At 40.8% G+C, this 12,640-nt stretch overlaps 2 protein-coding genes across 5 annotated transcripts in view; one reads left to right on the forward strand and one right to left on the reverse strand.

Annotated features, from left to right (window-relative positions):
* Positions 1–5,803, reverse strand: part of LOC149257394 (zinc finger (C3HC4-type RING finger) family protein / BRCT domain-containing protein) — a 76,527-nt gene extending 70,724 nt beyond the window's left edge. For 3 of the 4 annotated variants that reach the window (XM_089414248.1, XM_089414246.1, XM_089414253.1), the window contains exons 1-3: positions 5,531–5,802; positions 5,022–5,170; positions 4,760–4,893 (exon numbers count right to left, since the gene is read on the reverse strand). In XM_089414248.1, the coding sequence (XP_089270374.1) occupies positions 4,760–4,893; positions 5,022–5,170; positions 5,531–5,615 (368 nt within the window). In that variant the 5' untranslated portion in view covers positions 5,616–5,802. Of the gene's footprint in view, positions 1–4,759; positions 4,894–5,021; positions 5,171–5,530 lie in introns of all 4 variants that reach the window. The other variant, XM_089414257.1, reaches the window with a different exon arrangement.
* A 2,837-nt stretch (positions 5,804–8,640) lies between these two features.
* The window catches only part of LOC149257396 (uncharacterized), a 43,937-nt gene continuing 39,937 nt past the window's right edge, over positions 8,641–12,640 (forward strand). Inside the window, exons 1-2 of the mRNA XM_089371339.1 lie at positions 8,641–11,373; positions 11,518–12,622. Coding sequence (XP_089227465.1) covers positions 8,641–11,373; positions 11,518–12,622 — 3,838 coding nt within the window. The remainder of the gene's footprint in view (positions 11,374–11,517; positions 12,623–12,640) is intronic.

Below are 12,640 nucleotides of genomic sequence, written 5' to 3' on the forward strand. Positions count from 1 at the left end.
AGGAAGTCTTGTGACTTGGTCTTGGAGAGGTTAATAGGTCAAGGGTCTTGGTCATGGTCTTGGTATTCGTCAATTGAAATCTCTATAAGAAGAAGAATTCGTTTGGGTTTTCCTCTCAAGTTGGAGAGGTTTTGGGCCTCGCTGACCGCCTATATTCTATGTCTCTTGTCTCTTTATTGTTTATGCTTTGGTAATTGTTTGATGAAGAAGAACACTATAATAAACTAAGTAAAAAGAAGACCCTAATCTAAAGAAATAAAAAGCATTCACAAGCAGTTATCATAAAGAGAAATCTCCTAATTTTCATGCCCTAGATTTCTTAACAGATCTGCCTGGTACAAATATTTTGTGGACATAGCAGTCACCAATCTCTGTTGTTCGTGAACCATGTAGAAAAAAAAATTCCATAAATTAGAAAGCAAACTTCTAAATAAGATGGAAAAGATGAATGGTTTTAAGACTTTACTAGAGGAAATAAATTCAAAAATTCAGGTTTCACATGATCAATGATGCTAATTTCTAAAGGATGTTAGTAGGAGCTACTACTTTTGTCTCTAGGAAAAAAGGAACAACTACTTTTCTCTTTCAAAATTGGCTAATAAGTCAGGTTTTTTGGATAATTGTATATGGACTTTGAAGCATATAGACTAAACATTTGTTTAGCTATAATATTGAAAGCAGCAATCCTCCGGAGTGTTGTAACAACACATTGCAAATTTGCAATATATATATGATTTCATCTAGAAATATCAAATATACAATTTTTTCCTTGGATAAGTTCATGCACTTGTATAAACTGGGGTAATCATCTCCATCGACTGCTGATAAGAGATTGCTCAGCTTAAAGTGTTCTTGATGCTTGCAGAAATAATGCAAAGGAGGATTGGTCAATGGCTCTTACTGCACAGCAAGCGGTTGATTACTTGCACCCTATTTTCAAGTTACTTTTTGTTGTCATCAATGTTTGAGGCCTTCCCAATTGTATCATTTCATTTGTACACAAGCATGGACAAATCCAATAAGAATACGTGTGCTTACACTTTATCTACGAAGGAGATATGGATGAATATTTCATGATTGGATTCCAATGATCCAACAATAACTGCCAAGGAAGCAACTACGTCAGCAACCAAGAAATCAAAGGCATAACAACATTGTATCGAGACTGCAATCTAGCATCATGTTGTTGATATTCCTAGAAGGGTGCAGTGCATAAGGGATGCTAACTTTAACTATGTTCACAGCCTCCACAACGTTTATTTCTGGGCATTTATTACTCAATTTAAGCATCAGATTTTTGGCAAAGAAGAACTATAAAGCAAAGTTCAAAAGCTATAACAAAGGGTTAACAATTTTAGAGTAAGACTTTCAACATTTTGGTCAAGACAGAGTTTAATAGAAAATCTTTAACAAAGCATCTACACATTATCCGTAAGTCTTGAGGATTCACCACTTTGACAATCCAATATGTAGTTTTTCTAAGTTGTATAAAAACTCCAACTTGTTCATTAATCTAGCCAGTGGCAACAACTTTTTTATTTTCACTATGCTTTTATGGAATGAATCTTTCTACAATATTTTTGAATGTGTTTATACCATGAATTTCTAAACACATAAATGCAGTTCATGGTATTTACTATCGCTCTATTTTTATGTAATGAATGTTCTACAATATTTGAAATGTGTTTAAAAGAATTTCTATATATCTGTGTGTATGTGTAATAGAAGTTATATATATGTGTGTGTCAGTTTGTGTGTGTGTGTGATATAACTACTACTATTACGATGATTGGATCCAGCTATATGACAAAGTGGAAGCAAGGCTTTCAGAAGTTATATAACTACTATTATGATGATTGGATCTGGCTGTATGACAGTGGAAGAAAGAATTTCAGTATGGTGCAATTGATGGTTGTCATGGGGAGGCAGATTAGCGTTGCTCAAAGCAGTTTTGGAGAGTATCCCTATGTACGGGCTAACCATTACAAAGATCCCAAAAGGCATACTTAACAAAATCAAAAATAAATGTTTTAGATTTTTATGGACCAGGAAAGGGGCAATGAAAGGCATCCCACCAGTTAAGTGGAACAAAGTCGCCATACCAAAAGAACTATGGGGAGGAGCTTGAGAAATACTCACATCTTTGAACTAGACCTAGTAGCAAAACATCGATGGAGATTAGTGAATAATGAAGGGCTTTGGGGAGTGTTATAAAAGCCAACAATATCAAAGAGAAAACTATGGAGGAATGGCTAAGAATGGCCAAAAGGCATCACACTGGAGCCTCTCTGGTTTGGAAATCCTTGATCAAAGTTTGCCCCATTATTGGAAAGTGGGTTGCATGGCATGTTGGAAATGGAAGCAGGGTGAGAAAGGCAATTGTAGGTTTTGTTAGACATTACAGGAAACTATACACGGGAGGGGATTCACTGTTTAGGAGAGCTAGTAATTGGAAGAGACAGGTCGAATCAGTTTCAAGGATGGAAGACAAGAAGATCTGTCTTCAAGGAGAATTGGTTGAGGAATGAAGTTATATTTGAACCTGTCATCACATAGTGTTATTTATCATTAGATTAAATTATAATGAGAATGTGATTATATTGGCTAAGAACAAGGGGGCAGGTGAATATACAATTAAATTGTGGGTCACTGCAAAAATTGAAGAGGAATGGACTAGAGTTAGAGTCTGGTGGTAGAGCACTGCTTGGAAGCTTCCTTGTTGTTTAAAAGCCAAAATTATACTATAGTTGATCTTGGAAAATAAGCTACTTATCTAGAACAAGGGATAAATGAGGAATCGGGTGGGTCCAAACAGATGTATCCTTTATAAGACAAGCAAGGAATCAGTAAAATCTTTTGTTCGTGTACTGTTCCTTTCCCAGGTGTGTTTGGCTAAGGGTTACTAAAGCTTTGGGAGTTACGGGGAAGTGGGAAAATGGGACTTTAGAAGAAGTTCCACTAGAATGGATAACTGACAACCTGTGATTCTCACAGGGCCCTACCGTATATGATTATTTATGGGATCTGGATGGCTAGAAATCATATGATTTTCTAAAATCTGATTCTATCATCAGTGCAAGCAGCACACAATATTAGAATGGCCTGTGAAGGAAAAAAAAGGCCCTTAAAGGCAAAAACTCTCAAGATAGCCAAATGCAGATAACGAGAAGCCGTGGGGCTTTTTCAACAGTGCATGTGAAGGGATCCCAGGTTTATGTGATGCACAAGCAGTTATTTTCAATAACAGTTCACATTATACTGTTTAAGCCTTAAGTTATGTTGCTGGGATTAGGACAATCAACAGGGCAGAATTCTACACCTTGGGGATACGTATGAAAACTACCCATGATAAAGGTATAAAGATTTACAAGTCTTGGGTGACTCCAAGCTTGTGACAGAATGGGCCAACCAGCAATGTAATATTCGAAATAGACTTGAACCCTATATTGAATCAAACCCAAGAGGTGAAACATTATTTTGATGATATTTCCTTTACACATGTATACTGAGAATTTAACACTCAAGCTCACAATTTATCGGAGGAAGCATTACTTTTGCAGGAGGCTACCTTTACTGAACAAGCTTTCAGGACAGGCACTACTAACTACAGAATCAGTCTTCTACTAACTGTGTTTAATGTGAGTTTTGCTCAGAGTTATAGTTTTAATTTGGGTGTAATGGAGACCAATAGGTCTACCTTCTGTATGTCATGATTTTGACAAGATGAAATTGTAAGAGTTCATGGAAGACTGTATATATTAGAACAGATTTTAGCATTGTCTAACGCTAAGGTACTAAGGTCAATTATATATTAGTTATATGCTTGAGCCCATTTTCGACAAGAAATGTACATTTGATTACAAACTCTGAAATATTAATATAAAGCTTTTTTCTTTAGAGAAAGAAAAAAAACGTGTACATACGCACTTTATGATATTGACTATTATTCTACATTAATGTGATGGATATTCTTGCAACTTTATATACATCTTAAGCCTACCTCATGGTCCAGTGGATGAGTTTGAACTTAAATTCATTTGCCAATGGCTAACACAATTTTGTATCTTACTCGTAAATGTCAAAGACCTCCATCCCTCATTACCTTTTACAATGTTCTGTAAATATTTAGGTATCAATGGCCTTCACCCTCGTTGGCATTTGAAATATATATTCATCTTTTCAAATTGTTCTTTATCTATGTTTGGTCAAGATGAAGGTGCCCTTCTGATTTTAGAATGCTAGGTTGAATGCTTTAGCCCTGATTAAATCAGTTATTGCTCACTCTTTTAATTAAAGTCTTTAAAACAATTAAGTGAGAGTGGTTTTATTGCATACCTTTAAAATATAAGAAATACCCCTGGTTATTCCATAATTCCAATTTAGCCTAAAATTTGGAGGTTCGCAAGCTCTAGTGGGTACCTAGCATAGTTCTATTGCAAGGAACATGTCAAGATACAACACGTTGCAAGATAATAATACACAAGATTAATGGTGTCTATTGTCATGAACTTTGTTATTAATCAATGTGGTGTGAAATTAATATATTCACATGATGAAGCCCGAGAGTATATCAATTCAATTCAGTAAACCCATGATGGCTCCGAAAAGTATATCAATTCAATTCACTACACTCAAAATTTTAGAAATGGCATATCAATTCATCAAAATAAAACCTTTAGAAATGTACTAATGCAAGAGCATCACAAACCAGACTTGGAAAACCGTAATAGAAATTTGTAATCAAATATGTCAGATTTACCTCAGCATCACGTAAGGACCCTCAGGCATCCGCTTTTCTGCCCGCAAGCAATCTTCAAACCATTTATGATTGACTATGGTCAGACTGAGCTTTTTGGCCAGGGCATATTTCGCTCCACAAAAGTCCCAACAGACCTACAACAGTTCCCATTCACAAAGGAAAATACAAGCATATGTATAAGCGCACATAGCCCGGGAGATTTCTAAAATAATACGTTCAATGCAATGATTTTACGTTTTAGTTCCAGGTTACAGAAACCTACTAGATGTGTGTTCCCGTTTCCGAGACTGCCAGTGTATAATGCACCAGTCTGGTCGATTAATTTCATTAGCTTGATTTTCTCAGGCACACTATATCCACTGATCGAGACAACAACAGACCCCATACCAGGAATATTACCATTCCCGGAACCTGCAAAATACCATCAGATTGAAGGGTAAGCAATATATATAATCGGGAGCGCTTACAAGTCCCCAGACAGAATTAACTGACGTTTAATATGGATCTTCGTTCCTCTACCTAATGGATAAAACAACGGCATTTACTGCATCCCCCTTATCACAGCTATTAACAAACATGAAAATGTTTGCTTAAAATGACAATCCAGCCTCTACTCATAGACAATTCTTGGAAAATAGCACGTCCATGCCAAAGTACAACCAGATATTCAAACTCAACCCGGGATCGAATCACGGAATAGGGCTAGGAGTTCTAAAATTCAAGGTATTTGGCAATTAAAGTTATCTAAGGAGCAATGGTCACGAGGCATACCTGAGCTAGAAGCATTTTCAATGTCAACAGGAGAGTGTCGAAGATTGGCGAAGGCGGAGACGTGTGGCGAAGCTCCTCGCTTCATTGCTACCAGGCCCTGCAGTGTGCTCAAGACCAGTCCATATCCATGGATCCCGCTTATTTTTCAAATTTGAATCTGGGATAGGACGCTCTCAGCCCTTTACTTCTTCCGGAAGGTCGGTCTTTCCCTTTTCTCTTATTTATGTTACCCTAATTTACGGCTTTTCATATTTTAATTAATTCCTACTCTATTCAAATACCAAGCCAAATGAATGATGATGAGTATACCAATATCTCGGAGACCACATAGCATCATTTTCATAATTCTTTTATCTAATATTTAAGATCCTGAAGGGATGTTATTTCATAATCATGTAATTTTGTATGGGTTTTGGGCGTATAATTGGACTGTATAAAGGTTTTCTATTGGCTAGTTGATTATAATAGAAATTATTATATAGTTTCCATGAAAACTATATGTAAAGTACTTATGGTTAAAGATTTATGGTATGGGTTACAAGGATATTGTATGAAAAGATACATATGTAAAATACTTATGGTTAAAGATTTATGTTATGGGTTACAAGGATATTGTATGAAAAGATACATATGGCATTTTCATTTTGTTTTATATTTGAATAAAAGAAATTTTATTCTATATAATTTAAATGGAAGGGTGGGAGGGCGCGGGATTCGACCGCGGTTCTGGATAGAGCCAGGGCCTGACTGAGCAGTGTATGGGCCACCGTCGGGCGCGAGGACCGGAGGAGTAAACAAAGCGCACAGGTGTTAGCAGCAGTCAGACAAGGCGGACGGGCAGATGTAGGTAACCTTCTTGGGTTCGGGCGGTCAGCAATGAACAAGGGTTAAAACCCTTTTGTCAATCGTGCTGGCGTCAACACCCTTCCGTTTTCCTCACAGTAATCCGCCATAATAACCATGGTAAATCCCAAGGAGCTCGTGGACTTGGAACCGGCTGTGGAAGACATTTTGTCTGTTTGGGGCAAAGACCCGACCGCAAAAAACATTGAGCGGTATTTCGGTGAGTCGGGGTCATGCAGAACGGGTGCCCTATCGCCAGAATCTCATAGGATTCAACAAACATTCTACCAACTGACCTCGGGGTTTTCTGAGAACGAGTTTTTTCAGCAAGGGCTCTTCGACGCTTCGCTTTCATCCTGTCCGGGCGAAGGCACTCTACATGCTAATATCGGCCATCTGAGCCATGGTAGCAAAGATATCTCGACCCTCGAAGAGCAAGTCCTTTCGGGGGGTCTCGAAGACATTGTCAACTTCATCACCAGTGCAGAGCGGTCGGGTGCGAAAAAGACTGGTAGGCCTTCGGCAATAACTAGGGCATCAATTGGGAAAGAAGCTGCTACATCAATAAGGAATGCTGGAAGGCCGGAAAAAGCGAGAGCAGGTCCCTCAGTGCCTCTCGAGGGAACCCATTCAGAGACTCCGGATGTCCAGGTATCTATACCCCCTTCTGAATTTGCTTTTCATGAGTCTGAGTTCCCTCTGCTCTCACAAGCAAATCTCCCTTCAAACCCTAGTTCACAAAGGGTAGAAGCTGAAAGAGAGGCCCGGGAGGAAGTATTAGGTGGGAGAAATAGGGGCGAAAAGCGTAAGAAAAACAGGCCTATTGGTGAACAGGAGTTGGAAGGAAACTTGGTTTTAGGAATGGAGGTGAGTATTGAAGCATCCCTGGAGGTGGCGGACTGCACAGTCGTGGGAAGAGCTAGAGGGAAGAAATACACCTCTAACTTTCTGCAAGAGTGGGGAGAGAAGAACTGGTCGGTAGGAGAAAAAAGGACTTTCAAAGCATCAACACTAGCAAAAGGATGGTTTCTATTCAGGTTTGAGAGCAAAGCCGCGGCCGACTGGGTTATGGCCAGAAACTGGGTGATTGGGAATATCCCAATCCTTCTAAAGAAATGGACACCATTATTTGACGCAAGAAGTGAAAGAACAGATGTTTACCCTGTGTGGGTAAGGGCTCCAGGCTTGCCTTTTTTCCTTTGGACGGAAGCGGTGTTCAGAGCCATAGGGGACAGATTGGGAACATATTTGGAAGCTGATATGTCCTTTCTTCAAACTGGGGACCAAGCCATGGCTCGAATCCTCGTCAGCTTAAACCCCGGCAACGGTCTTGCAAAGAGAATCAACCTGCAATATAAAGACATGGTTTTCGAGCAGTTATTAGATTACGAATATCTGCCCTTTAGATGCCATAGATGTCATGAATACGGGCATCTGGCAAAGGATTGTCCCCTCGGAAGACGAAGGCGAAGATATCCAAAGGAGCCGGCACAGTGGGAGAATTTCTATAACCCTTATCATCGCTTTCAAGGACAAAACCCCTCAGCGGAGAATAATGGAGCAGATGCGGAGATAAAAGACCAAATGGAAACGCAGACGACGGAGCATAACCAGATGGACCAACAGGCCTCCCCGCTGGATAAAGATATAGCCCCGGAGAAAGAACCTGTAACGGAACAGCCAGCTGAAGGGCCTCTGCAATCTTCTGAAGGTGCTTTGGGTACGTGTTCTGATTCTTGTTTTCCTACGCTTCATAATTCCGAACCTATGGATATACATAATTCTGAACCTATGGAAGTCTGTATGGATATCTCCCCTCCGCATAATCATATTTCTTTAAATATAAAGGAAAATCAATCAAATTGTAAAGAATTAATAGAAGGTCTTGGTATAGATGATATCTCGGCCGCCCTTCCCTCTCTGGATCTGAACAGTGAAGGTGTTTCCCTTGAACCTGGGCTCTCGGAACCCCCACCCTCCTGTCCATATAATCTTCGTTCCCATGATCCAAAGCCATCCACCCCTGTTTCTGTTGGTGGTATTGGCTCTCTCCCTTCCCAAAGCCTTTCCAGGAAAAAAAGAGGTAGGAAATCAAATTTTTCCATGGCACAGATTAAAGCAAAATTTGATGTAGCAGATGGGAAACAGCAATCTATCCCAGGGGCACTTAGAGCAGCGCAACCCCCAGAAGAGGTTATCAAATGATCTTGTCTTCATGGAACTGTAGGGGGTTAGCCAGTAAGCCCAAAAAACTGGTCCTTAAGGAAATGTTCCTAAACTCAAAATCTGACATTCTTTTCCTACAAGAGACTTTAGGCAGAGGGATAGAGGTGGAAGCTGCCCTAAATGCCCTGATGCCTGGATGGAGGTTCATAGCTCTTGATTCAGAAGGTCACTCTGGAGGATTGGCTATTGGCTACAAGGAAGGAAGGATAAAGGTCAGAAATATGTGGGGAATGAAACAGGCCATGGGAATGGAAATTCAATCCACTGAGTTTTCCTTTCCTCTCACCATTTGTAACGTTTATGGGCCTTGCCAGGAAAGGGTAGTTTTCTGGAATGACCTGATGTCAAAATCCTTTTTAAAAGACACAAATCTGGTGCTGGGAGGGGATTTAAATTTCTCTATAGGGAGAGCGGAGGCTTGGGGTCCCTCAGCCAGAGAAGATCCCCTGTCTGACTTCTTTCTAAACATGTTCTCTTGCAACAACCTCCTGGACATAAATTTACTCAAGTTAAAGCCCACTTGGAGGAATAGGAGAACTGGGGAGGCCAGAGTGGCAAAAAGGCTTGACCGGTTTCTCATTAATGAGGAGCTGTCTACTAAAATCCCTATGTTCAGACAATGGATTGAAGAAGGAGGGCTATCTGATCACTTTCCCATTTTCTTGGATCTCTCCTCCCCTCCTCAAAAGCCCCCTGCCCCTTTTAAGTTCAACTCTTCTTGGCTTAAAGAGGAGTCTTACTCAAATCTTTTCAAGCAAACATGGAAGCACCAGGAAGCCAACGCACCAGAGGACAAAGGGTACTGGTTCATGGAAAATCTCAAAAGATTGAAGAAAGCTACAATAAGCTGGGCAAAGGATAGAAAGGAAGCCCAGAAAGCAGAACTAACGAAGATCAGTGAAGAACTTAAAAGGCTGGAAAGTATAGAGGGGGAGGGCTACTTGACTCAGGCTTCAAAAGAAAAAATCCTTCACCTTGAGAAGCTTAAATCTAAGCTACTCCTGGATATTGAAGAAGAATGGCGCTTAAAGAGTAGGGCTCTTTGGCTAAAAGCAGGTGATGAAAATACTAGGTTCTTCCATAATTACGCCAAAGGGAGAAAATCTGCAAACACTACATGGGGCCTAAAAGATGAAGAAGGTAGGGAAGTGCAGACTTTTCGTGCTCTGTCTGTTTTAGGCCAGAGACATTTCCAAAACCTCTTTGCAGATCCAGGACAAACCACTATTGCAGAGGTTATAAGGACAGCTCAATGTTTCCCAAGATTCTTGGAGGAGGAGGAAGCGGAGGATCTCATGAGTGAGGTTACCAAGGAGGAAGTGGAAGCAACTATCAAGTCTATGGCAAAGGAGAAAAGCCCTGGACCAGATGGTTGGTCCATCGAACTGTTCTTACACTTTTTTGAAACTATAGGCTCAGATATTACAGAAGTGGTGGAGGAGGCTAGGAAAAAAGGTGAAATCTATAGCCCTTTCAATGCCACGTTTATAGCCCTTATCCCAAAGAAGGAAGTCCCGGAAAGTTTTGAAGACTTCAGGCCCATATCACTATGTAATAGTATATACAAAATCATTGCAAAAGTGATAGCAAATAGAATCAAACCTGTCTTGTCAAGGCAAATTTCCCTGGAACAGTTTGGGTTCTTATCGGGAAGACAAATTCATGAAGCCATCGGTGTAGCTCAGGAGGTTATGCACAGTGTGAAGCAGAAGAAAAAGAAAGGTGCTGTTATAAAAATTGATTTATCAAAAGCATATGACAGGATAAATTGGTTATACCTCAGGATGCTACTAACCCACCTTGGGTTCAAACCTGATTTTATCAGTTGGATAATGGGCTGTATTTCAAATGTAAGCTATGCAATTCTTGTAAATGGAGCAGCCACCCCTTTCTTTAAAGGGCAAAGGGGGCTGAGGCAGGGGTGCCCTTTGTCCCCACTGCTCTTTCTCTTAGTTGCAGAAGGTCTCAGCCAGTTGATCCACAAGGCCAGAAGAGAGGGGAAGGTAAAAGGTATTGAGGTAGCCACAAATCTTTTTATCTCTCATCTCCTTTTTGTTGATGATATTATGATTTTCACTAATATTGAGCTCCCTGAAATAAAGGAACTAAATTCCATTCTAGAGCTGTTTATGAAAGCAACAGGCATGCAGATAAATCACAGGAAATCCCAGCTGATAATGACAGGCTTGGAAATTCAGGAGAGAGGTAGGATTCAAGCGGTCCTGCCTTTCCAGCCCAGTTCCTTGGACCTCCCTTTCAAATATCTGGGTTTTTGGCTAAAGCCAAATGCATGTAAGAAGGAGGATTGGAACTGGCTGATTGCTAAAATAGAATCCAGAATCTCCCATTGGAGCTTCAAATGGCTCTCTAGAGCTGGCCGCCTGACTTTGATCAAATCTGTGCTTTTGGCAATCCCGGTGTATTGGGCTGCCCTAACTTGGGTCCCCAAAGGGATTTTGGAAAAGATTAGAAGACTTTGCAGTAGATTTTTATGGGATGGATCCAAGGAAAACCATGTGCTCCCATGGGTGGGATGGGACAAAGTGGCCAGGTCCAAAGAATGGGGAGGCTGGGGGATTAAAAATCTCCCAGACTTCAGCCTTTCTCTGGCAGCAAAGTCGGGCTGGAGGCTGATAAAAATGGAAAATTTATGGACTAAAGTGATAAGGAGGAAATACATAGACCCAATGCCTCTGGAGGATTGGATAAGGAACCCTATCAAGAATCTGCAGAATGCATCAGTGATCTGGAAGGCTACAGTAACATCTTTCAAGGTTATTGAACAAGGTCTGGCATGGAAGATTGGGAATGGCAGAAATCTGAAGATTGGGAGAGACCCGTGGATCGGCTGCAATGAAAATTTTGCCCTTTCACCTGACCTAATCAGACACTTAGAAGATAAAAACATTATCACATAGGATCAGGTGGAAAAGGTGGGACAGTCGAGCATCTGGAACCAGGCTTGGAAAGATGGTGAGGACCTGCAGCTTGATCAGAGATGGTGGGTTGACTGGTCTACTTTCACTCAAGAACTTGTTCGCTCAAATGTGAGAATATCAGATTCCCCAGACAGTCTGATCTGGGCTCACGGAGAAACAGGAGATTACTCCCCCAAAGAAGGATACAAGTTTATCCAATCTAGGAAAGGTTGGGACAATCCAGAGTGGTGGGTCACTCATATTTGGAAGCTCAAATGCCCTGCTAAGGCTAGACTCTTTCTATGGTGTCTCCTTAAAAGGAAAGTTCCTACCTGGGACATCCTTCAGGCTAGATACATGCATGGTCCGGGAAGGTGTTCCCTCTGTAAAGCTGCAGAGGATTCTATAACCCATCTGTTCTTACAATGTCCGGAAACTGTCAAAATCTGGAGGGAGGCCGAAAAGCTAATGAATAAAAAGTTTCAATGGGGAAATGGGAATCTGGATGAGGCCTGGTCAAGCTGGTGGCAGCACTATCCGGATGGGAACCTAAGGAATCTCCCACCTCTCATTTGCTGGGGAGTCTGGCTGGCTAGAAACAGGTCCATTTTTCAAGACAAGGATACCCAGGCCTCCAACATAGCCATCCAAGTTGTTTCCATTTACGTTTCAATTCCAGAACCTGAAGAAAAAAGACCACAAAACCATGACAAAACTGTCCAAATCAAAGCCGGTATCCCTTGGGCGTTTTTTGATGGTGCCTCACAAAATAACTCAGCAGGTGCAGGAATTGTTATTCACATCAATGCTGATCATTCCCTCAAAGCTTCAATTGGTCTGGGGTCTGGCACAAACAACTTTGCTGAACTATCAGCCTTAAGGCTTCTCCTTTGTTGGCTCATTCAAAGGAACACCTTCACTATTCAGATCTTTGGAGACTCTCTCAACGTTATTAACTGGGTCAATGGAAAAAGTACTTGCAGAAATCTTTTATTGAAACCCATGCTTCAGGAAATACAGGTTTTAAAATCATCTTTTAACTCTTTCTCCATATGTCATATCTACAGGGACAGCAACGATGACGCGGACAAACTTTCTAAGGAAGGTTTGCAGCAAGTTCTGG

Source organism: Pinus tabuliformis, chromosome 6 (genome assembly GCF_031772625.1).
Source record: "Pinus tabuliformis cultivar Carrire ecotype Pingquan chromosome 6, CPIR1, whole genome shotgun sequence".
Classification (NCBI taxonomy): Eukaryota; Viridiplantae; Streptophyta; class Pinopsida; order Pinales; family Pinaceae; genus Pinus; species Pinus tabuliformis.